We start from the raw sequence: 26928 nt of genomic DNA on the forward strand, positions 1-26928 counted from the left end.
AGAGGCAGATTAAAGACATGTCTTGCTTCGAGTGATTGAATGAACGTCCGTGGACATTTTTCCATTGGCTTTTGTACATGCCCGGTCATTCGTGTAAAGCATGCAGACAACCACATATTTGGACTTAACTATTTTGAATATAACGTTCGAAATCAATTTTGACACTCACAAGACCGTGCGCACACCCACCTTGAGTTCACGGAAGAAGATGCTGCTGCGAGCCCACTCCACGATGGAGAAGAGCGTTTGGTCGGCCATCTTGCACATGAGACCGAAGGTGTTGAGCTTTTCGTGCTTGCCCCGGCTGGCCTGCTCCTGCTGCAGGTAGGCCAGGATCTTTGCTTGAATCTGAGGCTCATCCGGTTCACACTTGAGCAGCTCTACGATCAAGTGGGGGAAACTGGGCGGCGAGCCCGACTGGTAGGCATCAACGTAGGCGTAGCCCATGATGGATTCGGGGGAGCTGGTGTATGGATCTGGGTACTCAGACTTAATGGTGCGTGTGCCTTGGAAGTGTCCGTAGGCTGTTTGGTAGCCCTGCAAGCTGCCGGCGTGCGGTGGCATTGCCATGCTGACGGGTGAGGTGACGAAAGGACTGCGGTCATAGTCTGTTGGGGGTAAGGCGGTGGCATGATGGTGATGGTGATGGTGATGGTGGTGACTGGTGTGGTGGCCAGCGTGATGGCTCAGTGGCAGGCCCTTGGAGGCAGCTGAGTGAATGTTCTGAATGGCCGATGAGATGGTGAGGTCGGTGGGGACAGCCTGCATCACCTGGCTCATGGCCTCGATTTTCAGGCCGTTAGCTCGGATCAGCGCCTTCTTCTGTTGCTTGAGGGCCCGGTCACGTTTGTACATGGGGCCAAACTTGTTGCGTCCTCCTCGCATGCGATCTGCTCGCACAGCTGCAAAAAGCACAATGACGGGAAGAAATAAAGAGGTCAGAAAAAATGATTCTTACAACTACATTTTAGCCATTCTGTGAACATCCTGCTCTTCGGATTTTGTCCAAAAATGAACGTGGTAAAATGAGTGTAAAATCTGTGTATTTTGGAAATATATTGTATGATTCTCACCTTGACCCCTAACCCCATTTGAATGAATTCATGGCAACATTTTCACATTTTTGTTGTTTAGTGTTCTGGCAGGTTCTCCGTGTTTTTGATTTGTTGTGAAAACATGTCCACTTTGATTCCACATGGAAATAATTTGAAAAAGAATTAGTCCACAGATAAATAGCTTTATAGAGGTGACCGCAATAATTGTAATGCCTATGTAGGACAAAGGTTTTCCAGCGGTGATTACACTTGACATTGTTGACTCTTATAGCCAACGGGTCTAACAGATAGTGAAGTTACTCATTCACTAAAGACACAAACCTTCCTGCATGGAAATACAAATGGGAAATACAGCCAGACACGTACAGAAGGTTTTTTAAAGAAAACTGTCCTGGAAAGACAAAACTCGAGCCAGACAATTTGCATGGGGGGAACCCCCCATGCCCTATCATCTTCATGCAGGATCCCATGGCGAGGATATCACTGCGTGTGTGCTGTTGGTGTGTTTAATGAATGAGATAGTTACACATTGGACTGCTACGGGGGCCATGTGTGATCTGGCTGACTGCCGCCTTCGCAGAGCTGCTCTGCTACCTCCCAGTCGGGGGGCATGAGAGTTAATTATTCATATTTAATCACCCTTTACTCCGACCCCGTGCAATGAGCTAATAGATATCGGGGACTAAAGAGAAAACCTCACTGCAATACTACAGTAATCGGCCATCTGTAGTATTTTAATCTCTTGGCCCCACTTTTACATTTTGATTCCTGAGAAACCATGGTGACTTGGCCCTAGACCACTACAGATCATAATGTCTTAATAGATTAGTAAAAGATCACATGAGGACTACTGAGGAGTGGGTGTGGAGCACTGGAAAAGATGAGCCCCCTGCCCTGCAACCCCACTCTACACTCCCTTTACATGCACTCCTAAGATGCCTTGGGAGTGATTTTAATGACCTCTGTTAGAAAAGTGTCTGTCACTAATTTGAACGATAGGATCTAAAATACACACACACACACATGCACACTCTCTGCTAAACTCACTGCAACACACTTGCCTTGCTCACAGACATAGATGGACGCATGAAGTCTTGACAACTCAAGGAGTCTGTAATGCGTAACGTAGTGCATTGCCCATGCACACAAAAGCCTCGCTGGAACTTAACTTGCACTGCAATTATCATAACCATTTATACTTACGCAGTATTGACTTGACATCAAAAAAATCTGGGGTTGTGATACTTATATCCATTTCATCATTCGTGTGGGGCCTTTTAAAAGTATTTACGAAATCTCCACAAAGTTGCAAGTAATGAGCCGAGAAAGCCATATCTGTCCTAGACAAATGAGGCTCATACAGCCTTTTTGCAAGGTTACATCAGGAAAATAAGAATTACATACCCACCAATATCCCCACACGTACAAATGCACACACAAAAAACATGCTTAGATTACATTCCATTTTTACATCTACAAAAACACAGTCGACAAACACAGTGTCCTCTTTGTTCACTATAGAGCCAAACCTAACCAGTTCATATGCACATTCACCGAACCCTTCATTAGTGAAAAATAAAAAATATGATTTTTGGGGGGGGGGACAAATTCAAGACATTAAAAAACACATTTATTAATAACAGGAAAAAATTCTAGACACAAGTACACCTTTTTTTAATTGTGCACAAAATTAACCAGCCAGTGATGGCCAAGCGTGTCATAACTAATTGACGTGTTGAGTAGGGTGTGTCTTAACCTCCATGGCAGAGTCGAACCCCTGAGACCGACTAGGGTTCGGTCGAACCCAGGTGATTTTTTTGATGAGACAATTTTTTATTGTTTTTTTCTGTGCCATTTATGGTTTCTTGTAGTTTTTGTTTGATTTTTTTCAAAATCTACATTTCTTTACATACAGTCTTTTCTTGGTGCACACATAGCGAAGTGCACATCTTCCTAAACACAATGCACAATTTTTCACATACTCTCTCTCACAGACACACACACACACACACACACACATTTCTCAGTGCTTATGTTCACTGATTTATGGTTGTTTAATATACAGGAATATTAAGTGCATGCAGGTGAGGATCCCTGTCGGTCGCCAGCATATTAATGGTTCCTGCAGAGCCTTGCTGACACCCTGTTTGTCATGTCTGGGCCTCGACCTCTGCTCCGGATGCACCCTATCCTGTGCGCACACATGAATACCTATGATACCTATGCATAAGTAATGGAACAGCTGCCTAGCTTCACAGTACACGTAGCAGGAGGCTGAAGGAAGACGAATCAACGTAGCGGCAGAATGGGAAGAGATAACAAAGGGAAAAAAAGGGAATGGCAGCAGGTTAAATCGGAATGTACAAGCATTCTGTTGATGTTTGTTGCTTCTAATTCTTAAAAGTGGCTTCACATGTTGTTTGCATGCAAATACTTTCACTGACCACCAATGTCATCAGATGAAATACAGGACCGATATAAAAGATTCTACTTTGGACCAAAACATACACAAACTACACAAAATACACACACACACACACACACACACACACACACACACATACATATATATATATATATATATAACGATAATGTAAACTATTCGTCAATGAAGCTTTACCTTAAAATTGTCGATCGTTTCAGTTACAGTTGCATGCTTTCTTTATTGGTCAATGGCCACTCACAGAGTTTAGAGGAAATCAGATAATTTTGGCATACTATTGCAAATGAAGATTAAAATAAAAAGGCAACAAAAACATAGCCTTGCCCAAGATGGTTATTGTACCTGTTGGAGAGCATCAAGTAAAAAACTTGTTTTTTTTTCTGGGGATATAGTGACGCAGCTCTGTTATCAGTGTAGCTAATGTTGTGGCTCGTGAGGGTATGTTTAAGTGTTTTTTGGGGGAGGCGGCGGGGCTACTGTAGATGTAACACCCTCTTCAGGTTTTCACGGTTAATTATGCTTCAATTATGAACCTGGCTAAATGGCCTAAAGCCACACTGCATCTTTTGGGCGATTCCCTCATCGAAGGAGACATTTGGCAAGTCACTGAAGCATATAATCAAGGCACCATCTAGAACAGTAGTGTCATACGGCCCGCGGGCCGGAACTGGCACCAAGGAGGTTCGATCAGGCCCACTGGATCATTTAAAAGTGAAAAAATGCATAAAAGACAGAATGAATATTTTTAATAAGGTGCAATTCAGTGTGTATCCGCTAGGGCACACACTGTTTTGATCAGAATAGAAGACAATATTGTTTTAGATCACAGAAGAAGACAACAGCATTAACAGTCTGTCACTGAGACAGACCCAACACAGCAGACGCTATCAAGGCCAGGTGAATACTTAATTCTTTACACATTTAATTAATAGCACTCTCCGTAGTTTGGAAGTTGTAGGCAATTAAATTTAGATTTTGTATGCACATGTGTAAATGGTTTAAAAATTCCTTTCTTTATAAATCTCATTTAATCTTAAAATGCATTACTATATTTTTCAATACCAATTACTTGTTTAAGGTTTGTGCGTTTGTACAATCAGTGGGATCAGCTGCAATGCATATATGTGAATAATAAAAGTAAATTGCACATTTGTCAAAGTAAATCTAAGGTGCTTCATGAAATGTTTTGTGAACGATATGTTCATTACATTTGAACACCAGTATCTAATGTTCTTGTGCTTCTTTAGACCAAGACAAAGGAAAAACAGATTATTTTGGTTATTTATAGCAGAGTATGGTATAATTTTAATGGTCCGGCCCACTTGACATCTACCGAGGCCGTATGTGGCCCACAATGTGAAATGAATTTTACACCCCTGGCTTAAAGCCACATTGCATCTTTTGGGCTATTCCCTCAATGAAGGAGATTTGGCAAGTCACTGAAGCATATAATCAAGGCACCATCTAGAATAACCTGCCAGTCGGGCGATACTCAGTAGCATGTGCTGTGGGCACCCATGACAATTCAAATTATTGCAACAAGAAAAGTACAGGTGAACGTCTGGCAGCCATTTGCGACCTTGAAGGGACCCTGACGAATCCTGATGCGAATGCAACATTCAATGCCTTTGAAGAAACTCACTATTGTTCACCACTCAGTAGGGAAGGGGCTTGAGGTAAGTCACTGATGATTTTTGATCATAAGAACTTTGGGAAAGCATAACAAGAACAAAATCAGGTTTGAAGTGATGGAACCGGAGGTGTTCGTGGAAGATAAACAAACACTTCCTGAATTAGACAAAAATAAATCTATCACTCCAATATTTCGGGACAGGGACAGCAACTTCACAAAAGCAAATTGTAAGATTGAGTAAGATTGCATTAAAACCTGGGAGAAGCTACCACCAATTTTTGCTGGGGACAGAGCCAGATGCAAAGAATTGCAGAGTGAATCCATAGTTTTGTCATAGGTGATATTGCATAACTCCTTCTTGTGACTGGCTCCAATTAGTCCTTCGCTCATTTTGAAGCTCCAAATTTGCATTGCTGAAAAATAGCCGTGTTTACATGGAGCCATGTATTCAGATTAGAATGTATCCAAACAGAATGAAACATAATTATGGATTCCACACGCTAGTAGATCAGCTTTGCACCCCTTTTTTGCAATCCTTCACGAAATCAGGCCCCATGTCTTTTGTTTCTTGAAGTTCCACTGTCGTTGTGGAATATCAGTGAAGCAGCAAAATCCACCCGTTTTAAACCATTTCAGGACATGGCCATTTTGCCACTTGCCATTAACACATTTCTCAGGACTCAGGTAACAACTACCGTAATCACAGCTCATCTGTTTTACCAAGCCGAGACATGAGTGCCTGAGAAATTGTGATGTCATTTTTAGTTGACGGCAAGTGGCAAAATGGCTACCCCCTGAGTTTTTGCTGCATAACTCATGTTCCACAAATGCCTTGTTGATCAGAAGGCCATATTTAGACTCGTGGGGCTGCATCGGGCACAGTATTTCAAAGACAATTTGGGGGTTTAATTCCCCTTTAAGGGATCTTCTAGCAAGTCTGAAACATTGATATATTTTTTAAAGTATGACCACGAATAATTTCTACTATTACTTGTTGTTGTCTCTCTTGAAGTTTCACACATCTCCTAAAATTCCACACGAACAAGAGGATGAAAATTTTGACTATCTTGAATGATACGCAGATTTCTGAACTGGAAACAGTAGACTGTATTAACTGCTGGCAAATCAACAAACCATAGATAATCCAAATAAGCCCTCACGCAGTCGTTTCCACTTGTTTCACATATTGCTACAAGCTGCTGTGTCATGTCATGAAATAAGCATGAATCCAAACGGGCTGTTCTCTTTCACCATTACTGTTTTTTCCATTGGCCGCTTCGCGATCTCGCCTGTGGCAGTCTGAACACCTTTGGCCTTTTCATGAATAGTTGTTTTTGATAAGAAGATATGTGAGCGCGTGTGGCAAGAGGTGTCAGCCTTTCTGTGGAGGAGTTCTTTAGTAGTTTTGGTAGGAATCGCCCACTGGAGCTCCTGGGCCTTGAGAGAATGCTGGAGGGCCTGTCGTGCCCCCGAGCTGAAAGTTACTGCCAACAAACCAAACACAGCCAAGTGAGCGCCCGCGTTAGCTGGAAAATGGCAGGCTGGGGCATATTGCCCAGCGGCCATTCAGGATGAAGAGCGATTTATTTATTTATTTATTTATTTATTTATTTATTTATTTTAACATCTCACATGGAGGGAAGAAGAGAGCAGCCTCCGGAAAGATTTACTTCGGCAGTTTGTTGTTTGGCTTTTTTTTTTTTTTTTTACCACACCCTTCTTATGATTCTTGTAGGTAAACAAAGTCTACATTTGACAAGATTTAACATACCTTTACAGCCAAAACATTAAATATAGTTTCTCATTTAATACTGCGATTGGCTGGCAACTGGCTCAGGGTGTCCCCCGCCTGCTGCCTGAAGACGGCTGGGATAGGCTCTAGCAACCCCCGCAACCTTTGTGACGATAAGCGGATCGGAAAATGGATGGATGGATCTCATTCAATAGCACCACCAGGTGTGCCCAAACCTTTTACTGGTAGTGTATAAATACCAAGAGGAATGATACATTACCATAAAGAATAGCAATATTGATTCTCTGTTAAATAATTGCAGTCTTGTTTTGCGATCATTGTAAGTGACCTCTCGGCCAACGTATGCTCCAGAATTAGTGATTACAGAGACAAACTAAACAATAATTGATTTGAAATATTGTCTTTGAAAAGGAGGAACATTTGCCCTGCCATCCTGTCCACGATTCAACATTAGCAATGTTTGACTGGGCTTCTGAGCTGCGTTCAAATTAAACAAAGAGGCCTCAAACCGGCCGGCCAAAAGTATCATCATTACCATTCTCTCGCACATGCCAAGTTTGGGATTTTTTTTTTATTCCCTGTCTGGCAGGTATTAAGTGTCCAGAAGCTACCAGACACCCCCAAACTCCCTCTGACCCCCATCTAAAATACTCATAAGCATTGCTTCTTTTCAACACACTGGATGAGAAGGGAAGGAGGGGTGTTCCAGTCGTCAAGTGTGCAATGTAAAAAAAAAAAAAAGAATAACTATTTTACTGTCAAAGGTGATATTCAACATGTGTAATGCACTTTTGTGGATGCCTCTATTTGGAATAAAACCCATTCATATTCAAAATGATCATGGAAGAATACATTTCAAGCCAAAGCATGAATGGGTTCTGCTATAAAGCGTTCAACTGTGATTTCATGGAAAATGACGAAATTGTCATTTCTCAAGAGCGCTAAAAGTTTATAAAACACCTGTGTGGACGTCCAGAGGCAGTCAGGCTCCTACTTGAGCCGCTCCATGCAATAATTTTTTCCTTCCACTTTTCAGCATCAGTAATTACAAACAGGCTCATATCTTGAAAAGCATATGATGCTTTCGCAAAGAATGTTGCCTGCTTTTGCATTTTCACTTCTGCAGATGTGCACAACTTGGAGTTTATTTTTTATGGAGTGGTGTTCTCATAAAACCCCCATAATGAGCAAAGTGAAGTACATACAGGTAAATGTATTTGTACAGTAAATAGATGGCTGGTTGGCCTAGCTGTTGAAATATGTCTGAATAAGCCTGATTCGTCGAGCGTGTTAATGCTTTCATGCTTGACGGCCATGACATTCTGCGTAGCTGCATATACTGTATGCATATTAATTGTTGAGACAAGCCACTTTTTGGACTCCTAAATCACAACTTACGTGTCAAATATGCTTCTTTTGCAAACACCCACAAAAAAAAATATATATATATATATATATATATATACACACACACACACACACACACACACACACACACACAACACATGCAAACACAAACACGCACACACACAAAAACTCAGATGAAGCAGGAACGATGCCGAATTAAATGAGCAAAAGACCAGGAAAAACATGTTCGTGTCATTCTGGCATCTGAAATGTTCGAACTGTGAATGTATCGCTTTACCTTCCAGCTTCATGCCGACAGTGAGGCACTTTTGGAAGCGGCAGTATGGGCAGCGCTTCCTCTGGGTCTTGTCAATCTGGCAACTCTGGTTCTCAATACATGTGTAGCGCTTGTTGTTCTGGACCGTGCGCTTGAAGAAGCCCTGCGGAGGGAACCAATTAACATGTCAACCTGCTTGACCCCATCCACGTGATGGTAATGCACCCATTCACACGCACACTGCCTGAATGTATGCACGCACACACAAACACACACCCCCACACACACACACACAAAGTTATGTTGCACAATTAATGAAAAAAAAGTATACACAGCTTGTTTCTAAAGATGCTAAAGAGGGTTTTTTGGTAATATGAATTGTAGTCTCAACTTACTCAGCACGAATTGTGTACAAAGATCCACATATCACATCTTGTGTATTAAGTTTTCTCATAAAATCCTAATTATGATAGCCTCGCTTCAGCTTTTGAGGGAAATCAACTTTCAACATTCCACTTTATATAATTCAAACACATGAGAGCACACACACACACACACACACAATCCAATACATTTACATAATTCCCAGTTCCAGGATAATAGAGTTCCTGACTGCAACATGGAATTAATTATTGGCAGAAGTAATGAAAATCAAATGGAGGAAGGATGGGAGCAGGTAATGAATTCTAAATCCATAAGTGCATGCAGTAAAAACCTGCCCTTTCCCTCCAAAGTAAACTAAATGAATAGAGACTGCTGTTGTTAATATTTCACCAAACACCAATTGAATTGACAATCTGGATCGTTAAATAAAACATAAGTTTGCGTGAGTGATTAAAAAAAAAAAGAAACCATCAAAAATATGAAGCATGAAACCAAACGTTTGAAAAGTGACTCAATTTAACAGTAGTTGCATGATAAACATGTTTAAAATTTATTTTTGTTGTTGAAACGTGGTGTGAATTTGACATAGTGAAATCTACTGCCCGTCTCTTTTCTCTCTCTCTCTCTCTCTCTCTCTCTCTCTCTATCTATCTCTGTCTATCTATGTAAAGATCTTACTGCACAAAGGGTCATTGTGGTCTCCTCGCATGAAGCAAGGATTCCCAATTAAGGTGACGAAATTATCTCAAATAATCATACGGAAAAACGCTTTGTTTGTCACAGAGTTACCTTCACATGTCCATCCGTTCAAGTAGTGAATATAAGTTTTCACATTCAGTTGAAGTTACTTCCAAAATGCCCATGTGTTTACTTGAACTCCATTTGCTTTGCTCATGGTGATTCTGCACCTTGAGGCCTGACCTTTTTACCGACCGCTTGCAGAGATCGAAGTTTCAGGCACCTTTCACTAATACTTTATCCTGAGTCTGTTTACCCTTTACTCTGTGCACTTGAATGTCATACGAGTGGCAAAGGAGAAGCCTCTGATGTGTGCACATTTTTTGGGCATGCAAACCGACAGCAAACTATTACATCAGCCTGACAATTACAAGGCTGCCATTAACAATCAGGGTGGTCGCTTTATTGAGTCAATCAATGACTGGTTGGAGGTAAATATCAATATTATTAATGTTTCAACAAGGATAGACAGTGCTTCATTAAAACACCTCTTCATATGTAGCCTGCAGGCACACGCTCACACAATTCGGAGTTAAAAAGGCGTGAGGGTGTGTTTGACGCTGAGAAGCTGCACAGATGCCACTGACGTCTTCTTCTAAGCAAGTGCTTCGAGCATCTCAAGGTTGCAATACAGAATCCAATCTATAACATCTGCTTTAAATAATGACCACATCGGCAAAAAATGGGATGCCACTGCATCAATACTGTTTTGAAAACAGTGTATCTACTGTATATACTCCAAGTTGTAATAACACAGAGACATTTGCCTTGATAATGCCTGGATGAGGAGAGAGCAGGAAATGGTACAAAAACCCGCTGATGGAGCTCCAAGTCAAAACTGTTTACTTTGCAGGAGCGATTGTATGAGAAAGCCTTTTCTATTCAGGAACTGTCGTTGGGCTCGTAATGAACTTGCTATGAAGAGTTCCCCCACACGCATCAGGTATACAAATAGAGATTCGCGTGCTTAATAACCACGACATACTGTCGTAGGCATCACCTTCAAACAAGAGCTTTGTTAAAATTCTGCCTTTATGAAGGTTATAATGCTCTCTTTTGTTTGAGAGAGTGAGATTACCTACACATTATTGTGCTGTCTTTGCAGTCTCGTAACACTGCAGTCATAGCTTTTTTTCTGTTTTTGTAGTGGCCCCATTTAGCTATGCGTAGACGGTCAAAATATTAGAAACGGCTCTTGGTTTGATGCAGTGCAGTTCTGCACCACTAACAATTACAATCTCGAAAATTATCACACTTTTAACAGAAAATGCCTCTCTAAAAATGTCAATCAAAACATAATTTTTGTAAAGGCAGAATTTCGGATACCGCCCTTGTGTTGCATCTCATAAAGCAATGCAAGTGTGCCTTATGTTGTGGCCTTGAGTGTATCTTTGTTGCCTTCTCTGACAGCCTCCTCCTTGCCTGTTGGTGTTTGCAAAATTTCTAAAATGATGTTGTGTGGTAATTATTTTATTTCATCATTTGGTAAAATGTCACTTGCTTCTCTTTGAAAAAACAAAAATATGTTTAACACCCTGGAGAACGCTGGATTGTCTTCCAAAACCCCAAATCCAGTTTAAACGTAAGTCACGGGTGATACCCCTCCAACTCAATTCCCCCCCTCCCACTCCAACACTCTCACACACACACACACACACACGCACACACCCACACACACACACACAAAGGGGCAGAAAATGTCCAATAACCTTGCAGCTCTCACAGGTGAGGAGTCCGTAGTGGTATCCTGAAACCTTGTCTCCACACACGGGACACATCTCGTCCAGGTCTTCGTCATATGAGTAGTCCATCATTTTTAATTGTGGAACTGCAATGGGGACATACATACACAGAAAGTCACAATGTCGTCCATATTCAGCTCTTAGAGCAACGAGGCCCAAAGTAGGTGACGCGACGAAAGTTTTGCGTTCGGACGTTTATTTTGAAGGGAGAAAAAAACGACGCACAAAAGCTGTAAATTATTTCGCTTAATTCCTACACACTGGCTTGCAAATCACACACACCCACACTCCTCCCCCAAAAAAGACGACTATGAAAGAGTCTCATAAATATGCAATACATCCAAGTCGAGCTCGCTGGGGGACCGAGAGATATTAGCGCTAAGGAGCGAAGGAGAACATGTTGCCGCCCACAGACAAATGAAGACGCTCACATGCGAGCGCGCGCGCACACACACGCACACATCCACACTCACACACACACACACACACGCACTCACACACCCGCACACACACACGCGCGCGCGCACACGCACACGCACACACACACAGGCACTCATGCACACAAGCGCTCATCACTGCAGGCCAGCACAGAAACAACCAACATGATTATTCCCTCTGTAACGAACACAATGCTAAAGGCCGCTTTATTTATTTTTTCCTATTTCACATTTTTGCTTTCTCGCGTGAGTTCTACATAATCGCAAATGCTCCCGCGATTTTATACTTAAATCCTATTCAACAAAATAGAGTAAACTTGTCAATTGCTGCCCATCAAAACTTGCAGTTTACTATATGTTATTAGGTCACCTGGTTCTTCTTTTATTTCTTACACTTTATAGAAATTGTTGCATCACTCAACAACAAAAAAGAAAAAAATAGAGCCGGATTGACATTTACAACAGTTGCAAAAATTACAGCCCTATCATTAAAACAGCCAGGATTAAACTGTTGAAAAAAAGACGTTTTTTTTCTTTTGTTCATTTCTGTCTTTCTCGATACCCCATTGAGGCCTCCGCGCGAACAATTTTGCCAATCTTATCGACTTTTTAAATTGGAATATTAATAATTATCCAGGCATTCATATTCAGGTGGATCAACAAGTTGCACCGTGTGCCGCTCGCGTATTTTACATTCAGAAAGAATACATAGAAAACATCTTGGGCTTTCAAAAATAAAAAATAAAAAATAAAAAAATAAATCTAAAGATCATTGAAACGCGGGACCGCTTCTCATCTGTGCAGTATATCCAAATCTATTCACTTATTTTGCTACATTAAAAGTACTTTACATTATTCGGGAAAAGGCTGCAATCGTGGAGTTTAGAGAGACATGATTGTCGTTGATTTCATGGAAAGTAAGAGCGTGAGCAATCCAGTAAGCTGTCAAGCTGCTTTGTAACAATTTTCACACGTGATAAAACGAAGACAATTAAAAAAGGCGCATGTGTGATTTTTAAAAAATACAGACTATATTTCATTTGCATAAATTCTCTTTTGCAGTTGTTGGCTTTTTACTGAGGCAATACGTTTATTAAAAAAAATTATCTCACATGAACAAAACCAAAATGCTTCCAAGAAAACAAAGGCGGAAAAAACGTGTCCCGGGCTACCTTGTTTTACTGCGTGTGTAAAATCTGATAAGTGTCTCACTAACAAGCCACTCTTTTACTTGTCAGAGAGTCTTGGCTCTGTTATCAGCATCTCATAAACGCGCGGGTTAATTGATTGCCCGCTTAGATCGCCGCGGAAAAAAAAGTGGAATTAGAGGTGCAGCTTGAATTTTATCTTGACAGGTGACGAAGTTAGAGAAATGTTGCCATCTCGGTTTCTTTGTATTTTCCCACCACGGCACAATTAAATCCGCAGAACTGGAACCATTTGTAAAAGTGATCCAGTATTTTAGCTCACAAAATATGAATTAGTCAGGTGTTAAAAGTGTATGCCTGTAAGTCGCATATTACAGACATTTAAAAAAGCGGATAAATATGCAATGTAATTTTAAACAAAACGAATCACTGCAATATTGTTCATTGAACAAAAAAAAAATATAAAACTTTGGTAACGTTTCAAAATGTTTCTTAAGGATATATTTTAAACACTCTAATTGTAACACATTTTTCCGATACAAAATCGAAGATGGAAATCAATTCGTGCACTCTTCGCAAACACTTGACAGCTTGGGATAAAGACGGTGCAGCTGTGGATGTCGTGTTACATTGTATTGAGAAAGAAAACGGGAGTCTTTCTTTTGCACATGCATTCAACCATTGGGATCAAGTCTCAAAAGGGTCACTCTGGGAGCATCATAAGACCGTTTAGGCATTTTGCACAGTTTTTACGCGCTCGGCGTCAGGACACCTCCACTATAAGCGTGACTGCAATTGAGCGGTGACGGGATCGCAAACCACAAATTGAGCCCATGTCACATATGCACTTATATTTTTAGTTTAATTCCGACTCGCGGGGATAAACCAACGGAATGCTCTGCAAACCCAAACATCTTTCATCATCTTGACAGCCACCAGAAACGATGCCATATTGGACTCTACCGTACGACCAAATAGAAATGATGGTCAGTTAGTTCTGCTTCATAAAACGTGATTTGCGCGTTTGTTGTCTAAAGTGAGAGGAGTGTCAGCTCTTACCTTGCACGTTTCTTGGCATGTGTCCCTGTTCCCCATACGATCGAGAGAGTCCCAGCGAGTCAGTCTCGACTTTGGGCAGCATGTCAGCGCCGCCGGCCTCAGCTCAGCGGAAACTCGGACGAGAGGGACACTCTTGATGCGAGACACTTGGGCGCACTTTTTAGTCAAAAGTGGCCCGCGTCTCTCTCGATCTATGTCTGACGTTCTTCCCCTGTATATCTCGGGCCGGGCGCGCTTTAATGTTGACTGTCGTCATTGGCAAATGGACCGCAATTGTAAATGTCACAATGTCATTTTGTTACAAAAAAATAAAATAAAAATACGGAGTCACAATTACGCACTAAGCAAAGGAAATGTGTCACTCAGGCACTGAAAACGTAGATTAAAATACGAAATAAGTTTACTTGTGTCGGCTCCTAATGTGTGACTAATAAAGTTATTATAAATAACTTTAAGGCTTTACGACAAAACCTGCGCGCTCCCCTGTGCGTAAAATCAGACTCGGCGCGTCAAGCAGGACTGCCTGAGATGTGGAAAGGTCTCTTCCTCCTTCTTCCTCCTCGCCGCGTTGTTTACTCCCCTCCTTCCAATCCTGGACTCATGCGGCCGTGTGACGTCATACGTCCCCCGTCCAATCAGGCCAGTGAACCGGCACACATCTCATCGAAGGCACCCGGTTCGTCTCTCCAAAATCTCAGCTGGTCGAACCCGATGATCGTGTGGATTTTAAAGCTCGGCCTTAGTGTGCGAGTATCGTGACTTAAAAGTGTACGAGCACATGAACGCGCAGATGTCCACCTACGAAAATGAAGTACTGTACAACTCTCACACACTCGGGGATTTTTTTCCCGTCTTTTTTTGTGCATCCTACTCATTTTACGGTTGTTTGTAAATGATGAGAAATGTCACGGTTGTTTGTTTGTTTGCTTCTTTCTTTCAAAGCCCGTGTTTAAAGAAATAGTCTACATATAATTTAACGTGCTACCCTGTGGATTAATTCTTGATTAAATCAAATTCTAATTTCCATCAGTTACGTACGACCAGTCATAGAATTGGTTTGCATTATAGCCAGGCTAACTCTTTTGCTTTTATATGATGTGCCTGCGGGACTTCCCATTCCATATTATTAAAGTTTGATCGAGATGAGCATGCTGTTCTCTGCAGAATATTTTCAGTGCTATTTTGATAGGAGCAACATTCATATGTTATCATTATTTTCTGGATATGTGTGTCCAAAATACAATTCAGAACATTTCCTGATTTTTTTATGAAAGGTACGTTTTATTTCTAAATCAATTTCCAAATCTCACTCATCCCACATTCTATACCCCCACACCCATTGAAAGATTTTATGCAAGTTTACAAGTAGAAAAGGGGGTTAAAAGAAGGGGGCGGATTTTCATGTAGGGCTATTAGATAAGACCTTTTCTGACATGATAGCACTGCTGGAATGATTAACCCGCAGGAGTAATGGAGCTCCTCTCCGGGTGCTAAGGTGAAAGACATTGGGGGACACATGCGTTGAAATATATATGAAGTCATGTCGAAACACATGGACCGGCTTCATGTTGATGTTTATTGAAGGTTGTAGAACAATGCAAAAGGCTTTTGTGTTGTATATTGAAATGGAAAAGTGTCAAAACGAAGGGAAAATACACTGCCAAAAAATACAATCAAACTTTGGACCCATCCATGTTCTTAAATTAGGTGCACAGTTTGCATGCAAAACGGTGTGCTTGTTTACATTTGTAGGTGTGTGTTGTGGGATCAGTATCATTTGTTCATATTCCTTTTGACTTTCCATTCTGCCCCAGGTCAACTACTTTTACTTGGTCCTTTCGCAGGCCTTTGACTGTGGACTGCACTGGATTGTTAGAGGAAACGGAGTGTGTCAACAGTAAGTGTTGACATTTGGGTTTAGGAGATAAACCTCACAGTGGATCAAACAAAGACTGTCCCCTTTGAGTGGCGTGCCTGTGTGTGTGTGTGTGCACGGATGTGCAGAAAGGTTTCAATGCTGCAACTTTGCTGCTGACAACCTAAAGTGGAAGGACACTGCTATCGTCGGAGGGTTTGGTTATCGCTCTCCCAAATGACTGGCAAAAACATGAAAGTGAGGTTAGTCAGAAGGTTATAGAGAACATGCACCAACATTTTAATGAGGTCTGGTTCCACAAAAGGACACAAAACAATAAACATATAACTGATAAATAACTATTCAGACCATTTGCACACTTTTATAAAACATAACAATTTTTTAAAATACATATGTACCGGTAAGTTATTTTAAATGTCTGTGGAACACATTAACTGGTCAAGAATGTGACCGTGATTAAAAAAAAAACCCATAACATTATTTTTATAGCATCTCATTATATTCATTCATTCATTCATTCATCTTCGGAACCGCTTGATCCTCACTAGGGTCGCGGGGGGTGCTGGAGGCTATCCCAGCTGTCTTCGGGCAGTAGGCGGGGGACACCCTGAATCGGTCGCCAGCCAATCACAGGACACACAGAGACGAACAACCACCCACGCTCACACTCACACCTCGGGACAATTTAGAGTGTTCAATCAGCCTGCCACGCATGTTTTTGGAATGTCGGAGGAAACCGGAGCACCCGGAGAAAACCCACGCAGGCCCGGGGAGAACATGCAAACTCCACACAGTGAGGCCGGAGCTGGAATCAAACCCGGTACCTCTGCACTGTGAAGCCGACGTGCTAACCACTGCCCCACCGGGCCGCCATCTCATTATATACCATCTCCAAATGTCCTTATTACATGCATTTACATTTTAGACCTATGTAAACATTTGTGTCGCCAAAAAAAAAAAAAAAAAGTAAAACAGATTTGGGTACATTTTTACGACCAAAGTGTAGCAATTAAAATAATTTGGCTGGAAGTAACAACTCATTCTGATATGACATTTGACCTGACACATATCGAACTAGATATGGAAAATTCACAACTTGAAATCATATTCATAATTTCTAAAGAAAACCTACCACAAAACTCTTCAAAATTAATACATTTGTTGACTGAGGTATCCTATCGTAATCTGTGGCGGTTTGAAGGAGATTCACTATAATAATGAGTAGAATAGATTATAGACGGGCACCACTCTTCTGACTAAACTTGTTTCTGTGTTGTTTTGTTAAATGCACCACAGTTCGATTTTGATACTGGTATAGTCATCATTAAATATAAGAAAGTAAAGGGCTACACACAGTATCAATATTAGTGGCCCATGGGGATTAAAAGTTGACAAAAATATGGTGCAGCACCGTGACCCAGAGCAGGTCAAGGCCTGTCACTTCCTCACATCTGATGAAATGTCAGTCAAATCAGAATGGAGGACAGCAAACCAGATGGTAAATTTAATAAAAGTGTGGTGTGAATCTGGCAAGCAAAGCCTCAGTGGGGAGTTACGGCGTTAATGGTTTTCGCAGAAGGAAGGAAAAGGAGAAGATGACGCAAAGATGAAAGATCAACACAGAAGAAAAGACCACAACACAGAGGAAGGGAGGAAGTTTTGGGGGCTAGAAGTCCGTTGACATCAGTCGTCACACGATGCAGGACTGGACATCTAATCAATATAAGTGCATTAAACATGAATCAATTTATGCAGAATACTCTAGCAAATCAAGGCTGGAAAGAAAACATCACAATTATGCGAACCCCTGCTTTACAAGAGAATCTCCTATTACACAAAGGTTTTTTTTTTTAAACGTTCTGAACATGGCAGCTATGTTTGAAAAGTGGTCAATCTCCAGCCTGTTCTGTAGATATCTCAGCCAAGCCTTCTTCCTCTGTTAGACCATCATAATTTATGGTCTGATAAGCAAGTGGAGACGTAAACAGTTGGATTTGAGCGAGTGAGTGAGGATGCATTCCACCTCTTAGAGTGTCTTCTAGAATGGAACCGAAGCTCCACTTTCGTATTAACTAAAAACAGGAGCACTACTTATCCTTTACCAACGGCATCACCGCATATACAAATAAATACATAAAGATATGTCATCATCAGTCTTTCCACACAAAGAATTTTTGGGGCTGATCACCAACCGGCACATAAAGCAATATGAGATGAAGTGAGACATATAGTCTTATATTAATGGTGGATGTGAGGATTAACTTGTCTATCTTTATTTATTTCACAAAGATAATTTGCACAACTTTAAAATTGCAGAATTATGGACGATGGAGTTAAACAGAGTTTTCCTCACTAAAATTGGCATAGAGGGAAAAAAAAAATCACTGTGGTCTGGCGCTCCAGCTTTGGTTCGCTTCATGTAATAGTCTTTTTGCAGTGTAACTCAGAATGCTCTGACAACCATACATATGCTTTGTTCAACGAGGAGTGGTATTTCAGAGAGAAAATACACATAATGACAACAAAAAGAGCAAGCAGTTGGCAGTGATGAGATACTCATTACCCCCCTGAAATAACGATGCCTCTCATACTAGATTTTATGCTCTAAAACTGATACTCAAATGTAAATATTTTCGGTACTTTATCCATTTGAGTTCAGAAAGGAAAGCAGTGGTATTGATTAGCCGATGCAAAAGGAGCAGAATTAAATTCTATTAGTGGAGGCCAAAATTAATTTCTAGCATCCGCCACAGATAGATGTATATATGGCCTGTGATGACGTCTTTCGTCACCGTGGTCATGAAGCGTCCCAGGATGCAATCATTTAATATGTCACACTATATGGGCTACGTGTCCAGACAACTAAAAATTGCAGACGAGACATTACGTTTGTCTGCGGCACATCTGTCATCTCAAAATTGGGCTGTATTTGTGTCGTCTGACATTTGAAGGAGGCAGCAAGGTTCAGCACTGTGTGAACATGCACTTTTTTACAAAAGCAAATATAGCCACCAATCTAACACAAGAACAATGTTTCTCAATGAACAACAGCAAGGAAGTTAGGGATTGAATTTTCAGTGGTTCATAATATCATTCAGCTGTCCAAGAGGACCTAGCTGATCTCACCCCAAATGCCAGACAATGCATCCAACAATGGACTGGAATCATCTGATGATACGTAGTGACTCGAGAAGAAGACAATATCATCAAAAAATTCTGCAAATTGAGAGAAAGCTTGGCATGTAAGGTCCAACGCCGAAGACCAACATTGAATGGCCATGACCATGGATCCCTCGAACTGCACTATCATTAAAAACCGAAATAACTGTTTTCAGAAAACCATTGCCAGTGAACATGGTCAATCGCTACATCTACAAATGTAAGTCAAAATTCTACCATGCAAAGTGAAAGTTGGCTTCCTTTGGCCTGAGCAAATCTGTGATGGATTGACACAAAGTGAAAAAGTATGCAGTTGTCTGACAAGTACACATTTCAAATTGTTTTTGGAAATAATGGACGATGTGTCCTCTGGGCCAAAGAGGAAACGGATCATTCCAGATAATTCAGGGCAAAGTTCAAACACCACTGTGATGGTATGGAGTGTGTTAGTGCCCAGAGCATGGATAACATGTACATCTCTGAAGGCACCGTTAATGTAGAAAGGTGCATTCGGGCATTGGACCATTTGCTGCTGTTGAAGCAACATCTTTGGAAGAAACGTCTCTGCTCATTTCAGCAAAACAATGCAAAGCCACATTCTGCACCTGTTACACCAGCGTGGCTTCAGAGTAAAAGAGTGTCAGTAGTCGACTAGCCTGCCAGCAGTCCAGGCCTGTGTGCCATCAAAAATGTGCACTGCATTATGGAGACCCAGACTGCTGAGCAACTGAAGTTGTACATGGCGTAAGAATAGGAAAGAATTCCGATGTCCTCATTTCCCAAATGTGTATTGCTGTTAAAAGGAAAGGCAATGTAACACATGCCACTTTCCCAGCCAATCCAAGTTTTTATGAAACATTCAATTAAAAATGAATCAATACTTGCAAAAAACACAATTAGGTTCAGAACCAAAATTGCGATCGTTGTGGTGTATTCAATTGAATATAAACTGAAAAGCGCAATGAGTGTTTGTCTATGTGTGCAATGCGATTGGCTGGCTCCAGCATGCCCGTGACCCTTGGGAGGATAAACAGATTAGAAAATGGGTGGATGGATGGATGAAAACAGATTTTTGTTGAATTTACATATTTTTAGTTTGGTTGCACATAAAAATCATTTGGATACAAATACATTATTTTCATTAGACAATGCACTATTTAAAAATGTGTCTGGGTTCAGATGATTTATTTTATGTAACCACTTGACAAAATAAAATTGAGTACATTCAACAGAACACTTTTTTGTGCAGGTTGAAAAGGATTGACATTTCATTGTTTTTTTTTCTAAATATATACTTTAAATATGTTATATGCAAAGACTAAGCAAAACTTGTGGGCCAAAGGGCGAGCTGGTAGTCTGGTGTCAATGTCATTCCATAATTCTTTGCCTCACTTGTTTTTATGTTGTGCATGTTTAAGAAACAAAGTGGGACAGCACACATTATTGAGTTATTTGCTGAGTTCTGGTTATGATTTTAGGAGGACCTCTTGAAAAGGGGTTGGGGTTTTGGCGCCTTGCTCAAGGGCACCTCGACAATGGTCAGGAAGCAGACTACCACCTTTGCAACAGTTGCCTTTTTGTACTCAGTCAAAGTCTTTTCATATGAGCTACACAATTTTAAAGACCCTGTTAAGGAGAAACAAGAAGCGCGTTGTTCACAACTGTGACAAAACATAATTTAAAAATGGGGTATTAAAAACAAGGCTTCAAAATGATGAAAAACTATTTTTCTTTGTACTGATCATGCTGAAAAGACGCCCCTCTCAACTGATCATTGTCAATGAGATACAGCTAACTGAAGTAGCAGTATTTTGTTGCACGATGGAAACGGTGGCAGCTACGTAACAGCTGATATTATTTCACATCACAAGATATTGAAATCATTACATTATCATGAATGATTTGCTCATAAATGGAGTTCATTTCAAAGTTTGAAAATGAAGCGACAGGGCAACTTAAGATGTCTGATATGAGAGAATTTCAACGAGGAGACCTTAAATATGGAGAATGAAAAACTGGAGCAGTATGAGAAAGTAGTCTCTCTCACACACACACACATACACACACACACACACACATACACACACACACACATACACACACACACACACATATAATTCTCCTTTGCGTAAACATTTTTCTCTGAGAATGTCCTGGAATATGTGCTGCGGTGGCTGTGATTTACGCAACCCAACCACTTCTCCATCCACACTCTCAGACATACATATGCACCCGCACACGTTCTGGCATGCTGCAAATGATAATTAATGTGTCTCCTTCTTTCCAGACACTTTAAGACCAGAGGGTGTAATTGTTACTTCTGCATGTCCAAGCCCTCTCAGTACTGAAAGTGATTTCTGTCAAAGTTACACTATTTAGTGCTACTTTTGATTCTTACATCATGACAAACACATTTAAGCACTGCTTTTGCCCTTTGACATTGTCTTACCTTTTTGGCACCTGTCAGCAGGTGGTGTTCCACAAGGAAAAAGCATCCTGACCTCTGGTAAACTATGTGAGTAATTCCATAAAACTAGGAAGTTGATGTTGATGTAAGAAGTCGTTCTTAGAGATATTTGGTGTCATCTAAGCATTTGAGGGGGATTTGTATCCAGTCCACCCGTGATACTAATGCGGACAACCCATTTATTGTACAAATAAAATGGCAGGATTGATGAATGGTTTTACTTGATTAGTGTTTATCTGTTCTGCATCTATTCACTTTACATTTGCCAAATGCTAAAAAGTAAAAAAAAGCTTACTAAATTTTTCATATCAGTGTAATTGACTGTAATGTATAATAACTCTGATACGAAATTAAAAGCAGATCAAAGTCATCATCGCTGTTTTTGTATACCATATTGGCACGAATATAAGACGGTGTTTTTTGCATTGAAATAAGACTGAAAAAGTGGGGGTCATCTTATTTTCGGGGTCAAGACATTATACCCATTCACGATGCTGGATGGCGCCAGATATCAATGAAACGAATGCTGAACTTGACTACCCAGGCCAAAGTGAACCCCTGCCACGAAGAATAAAAATAGCGTTAGCACAAAGAAGAAAAATAAAAAATAGCGGTAAGAAGGAAAAGAGAAGAAAATAATAGCAGCGATAACAGAAAATGGAGAAACGTAGTGACAATCTGGAGAAAACTGGATCGAAGATCGGTCAGATTAACTGGTAGCTGAGAAGTTATAATGTCATTTACATTAAAAAAAACAGAAGCCATTCATTTATGAATGTTATTGCACTTTAGATTTGAATGAGGCAAAATAACTTGCTTTTTCTCTCAAATATATTGTTAAAATGATTTGTTCCAGATGTACTGTAACTATTTTCTGTATAAAAATAAATTTGTTGTTCAAAAATTGAGTCTTGAAAAAGAGGGGGTCGTCTTATAATCAGGGCCGTCTTATATTCGGGCCAATACGGTATTTTGGACTGGAACAACAGCGGGCTTTTTTTTCCCCGCAATCTGGAATGCATGCTTGCTTTAAAAAAAAAAATAAACACGAAAGGAAAGACGGAGGGACTTACAAAAGCGACGAGCAGGATAATGTCAAGTCGAGATCTGTGTGTACACTACATCACTAAATTTCGAATAGAATGATAATGGAAGAAGCACTGCAGTGTTATGATGTATAGCATATGATCTTTAGATGGATTTATCCTTTAACCCCATCATTCACATTCATTATACAAGCTAGGTGATTTGGATACAGCAAGGCCACAATCAGTTTCAGACACCAGGTGAGTGTGCGGTCATTCATGACAAGGGTGCACTTATACAAGAAACACACACACACAGACACACAAGCACGCGTGCACGCACACCTGACTATAAAACCTTTCCCCTATCCACATTGCTGTTGGTCTAAGTGGATCCCGGGTGATTGTGTTTGTTGTCGACTGCTCTTGTCTTCCACCAGACGCACCTACACAAACTCACAACAACAACTGAGGTCAACGTGCGGTTGCCTGTAACAGTCTGGTAGGTGAAAAAGTGTCCGAGAAGGATTGGACTGATTTGCTTTCTCTGCCTGTGACACAATTACTGGTGGCTGGTCCAATTCTGTCTGTGTTGGCTGAGCGGTCATTTGTGACAGACACATTGGATCCCCTTTGGCTGACCCTTTGCGCTAACACAAACACGCACGCGCACACACTCACATTCATGAACTCACACACACACACACAGACACACACACACACACACACACACACACACACACACACACACACACACACACACACACACACACACACACACACACACACACACACACACACACACACAGACTCTCCCACTCAACTCTGCTCAATGATCTGTCCCATCCTCTTTTCTGCAGCTTTTATTTACACCTCTGCTACATCATTTATTATAACGCTAATGAGACAGATATCAATATTGACTAAACAAATGTAAACTTTATCAATTTGTTCATATTTACATAACATGTGTTAGGAGAGTGTTTTTTTTGTGTTTTTCAGATCGTCTTCACTCATTTCTTTGGGTTCATGACTGTATAGGCATTGAAGTGAAAGAAGTTTATGACCATTGGTGCCACAGAGAATAGCTGACGACTGTTTTTCAAGAACAATGCATTGAATCTACCGGCAATGTACACGATTGGCCAAAAGTACGAATGACACGGCCATATATTCCTGTATCCTTCATACGACCATTTTAAAGGGCTAATCAAAATGAGAATGTATTTTTAAGAAATTTGCTCCCTGTTTCGTACACTGCAAACACATCAAACAAGAAATTAGGAGAAGTGTTTTCTTATTGCTCAACCCAAAAGGCATGTTTTGTTTCGATAGCATGACAAATGCAAAAAGGGGGGAAAAAATCTAATAAGAACATACCCTTCCTTAGAATGGACTATGCAGTCATTCAAGAAATATATAATTTCATTGTAATACAAAAACTGCCATTATGACATAACTATTAAAACAAACTACATTTAAATGTATACTCTACTCCTGTATATGCATGAGAGACAATCCAAAGTAAGCAAAATGATGGAGAACATCAAAATTGGCATTCATGTTTGGTACAATACACATTTGTTGTACTTTTAGTAGTGGCTCCTCTGATTTTATGTTGTGAGGGAAGACATTTCCTCTGTGCTGTATGCACATTTGACAATAAAGTTGTATTCAATTCAATTCAAATTCAATTTATAACTCACCTTTTTATAAAAAGTTACCCCCCCCACCCCCGATTTTGACCGATGTCCATTGGCAACGGCCTATAATCAATGTGTTGCCATTTATTTAGATCAACTATTGTGCTGCGTCATGCGTAGAATGGGTAATAAAGACTAATTGCAGCACAGAGATCCATAAAATCAGGCAGGTGAAGAGACACAAAAGGCTTCTTTATGGGTTTAGACTGTGGTAGAGGGTGGTCATTGTTTTTCCAATGATAAATCTCAACTCCTTTGTATGTACAGAATGTTTACCCATCCCTCTCTAAATGCCTAAAGGTTGTTGTTTTTTTCATTTAAATGTTGTTTTATATATGCTTATTGATCTCAAAGTGAGAGGCTTTAGTGAGTCATGTGCTGGTCACTTGTTCATTTTGACCGTGTGTGTGTTGGGGGGGTGGGAATAGAGAGGTGGTGGTAGGAACTAATGAAGAGCACAGAGATCGCAAACATTAACTGTTCAATAAAATGTGGTCATTGATAGAATAGGCACAATGTGGCTCCTCTAACTCAATGAAACTGAAGCAGGGGAAGAAGTACCTTAAATTCAGGTGACACATTTAAGGTGAATTTGTGGAGTGCCGAAAGTATTGAGTAAAGAATTCCTCCATTTGGGAAGCCATCGAATTGTAACAAAAAAGGTGAGCATCAAACAAGAAAGGTACCAAAATGAAAATAATTTTTTTCGGACGAATAATAACATCAAAACATTAGACATAGCAGAAGGGGAAAGAAGTGGGGCTGTGACTGAACGTTGTCCATTCCGTCCAGTGGCGCTGCAAGATGGAAAATGGAACCAACTATATTTGTAATGATTAAACAATGTACCTAAAGGTTAATGACATATCCCTTTTTATTGTCTCCTTCTTTGTTTTCAGTGTTTCTATTTGGGACCTAGCCACATGTGCCAAAATGTAAAGTCGGGCATTTTATTTCACCACTTGTGCTGTGATCATTTTCCATCACTTTAAAGAAAATAAAGTCACTTTCTAAAATAGTCACATTCGCTCCTCTTGATATGCTTTTCCTTGGCCGACCTCCAGATGTATTTTGCTCAAATAATCTTAATTTTATTTAACATAAGTTTTATACAGTAAAAACTAAAAACAACCATTAATAAAAACTAACACATTTTTTGCACAACACAATAATTATATCATGACCAGTGGCGTTCAATACATATATCAAATGATCCATCAACACTCACTGACAATTTTTAATGCAGTAAACCATTAAAAAAACTAAACAAAACAAAACAGAAAAACTGATTTTAGTTTTAGGTGCATGGATGTACGCACACTCATTGACAACAAACTCAATTAGTGGTGCTGCTGCAATGACGAAAAATGCAAAAGCGAGCCAATGACTGGACTGCCAGTCCATAACTGAAACTTATACAGAAGCCGAAAGCCAAGTCAAAATGAAACGAGTATGGGACCAATTGAGTTATTTGCAGGTGCATTTGGAAAAAAAATGATCCAAAAGATGCACTTGTGATAACTTTGTAATATAACTCTGAATACGCTTTTAATCATTGCAGTATTACAACTTTGACATTAAGGTATTCACAAACAGTCTTTGTTAATTCCCCTAAAATCTCAAAAAGACACTGAAAAGAATTGCACTTTCCCATGAGAACCCACGCTGCGAAAAAATTTCTATAGTCATCTGGTATGAGAAATGGAGAAAAGAGGTGCACCGGTGACTTGACAACTTGGAGTTTTTACATAAGAAGAGTTGAGATGTGTGTTTATTTGATCTGGAACGATTCCTTCCTGCATTGAATAATTTAGATATCAGCCAGTCAGTCAGTCGGCGGGGCGGCATTTGAGCTGCCATAAAAATTCAGTAATTCAGCCAACCAGTCAATCATTGAATGGGACAAAAAAAAACAGTTAGAGAGGCTGGTTTCACCTTCATTTCAAGTGCTCACTCTTTCTCTCTCTCTCTCTCTCTCTCTCTCTCTCTCTTGCTCTCTCTCTCTCTCTCTCTCTCTCTCTCTCTCTCTCTCTCTCTCTCTCTCTCTCTCTCTCTCTCTCTCTATATATATATATATATATATATATATATATAACTCATTTTTCGTCATATATATATATATTAAAGGGCAGAGGAAAGCCGTTGTAGTGGATGTAGCGGTCCCAAGTGATGGAAACATCAGGAAGAAGGAACATGAGAAACTCGAGAAATACCAAGGGCTCAGAGAGGAGCTGGAGAGAGCCTGGAAGGTAAAGGTGACAGTCGTGCCTGTGGTGGTCGGAGCACTCGGGGCAGTGACCCCCAAACTAGATGAGTGGTTGCAACAGATCCCGGGAACAACATCGGACATCTCAGTCCAGAAATGTGCAGTGCTGGGAACAGCAGGGATACTGCGCAGAACCCTCTAGCTTCCTGGCCTCTGGTAGAGGACCCGAGCTTATTGAGGGACGGACACCACCCGAGGGGTGAGATGAGGATATATATTCATTCATTCATTCATCTTCCGAGCCGCTTGATCCTCACTAGGGTCGCGGGGGGTGCTGGAGCCTATCCCAGCTTTCTCCGGGCAGTAGGCGGGGGACACCCTGAATCGGTTGCCAGCCAATCGCAGGGCACACAGAGACAAACAACCATTCACGCTCACACTCACACCTAGGGACATTTTAGAGTGTTCAATCAGCC

General features: G+C 40.6%; 1 protein-coding gene across 1 annotated transcript in view; it reads right to left on the bottom strand.

The window, feature by feature from the left end:
• nr5a2 (nuclear receptor subfamily 5, group A, member 2) overlaps positions 1–14594 on the bottom strand; it is a 64687-nt gene extending 50093 nt beyond the window's left edge. Inside the window, exons 1-4 of the mRNA XM_052074567.1 lie at positions 14017–14594; positions 11340–11458; positions 8530–8671; positions 190–902 (exon numbers count right to left, since the gene is read on the bottom strand). Coding sequence (XP_051930527.1) covers positions 190–902; positions 8530–8671; positions 11340–11458; positions 14017–14098 — 1056 coding nt within the window. The 5' untranslated portion in view covers positions 14099–14594. The remainder of the gene's footprint in view (positions 1–189; positions 903–8529; positions 8672–11339; positions 11459–14016) is intronic.
• Between the last annotated feature and the right edge of the window lie 12334 nt (positions 14595–26928).

This window comes from Hippocampus zosterae, chromosome 8 (genome assembly GCF_025434085.1).
Source record: "Hippocampus zosterae strain Florida chromosome 8, ASM2543408v3, whole genome shotgun sequence".
Classification (NCBI taxonomy): Eukaryota; Metazoa; Chordata; class Actinopteri; order Syngnathiformes; family Syngnathidae; genus Hippocampus; species Hippocampus zosterae.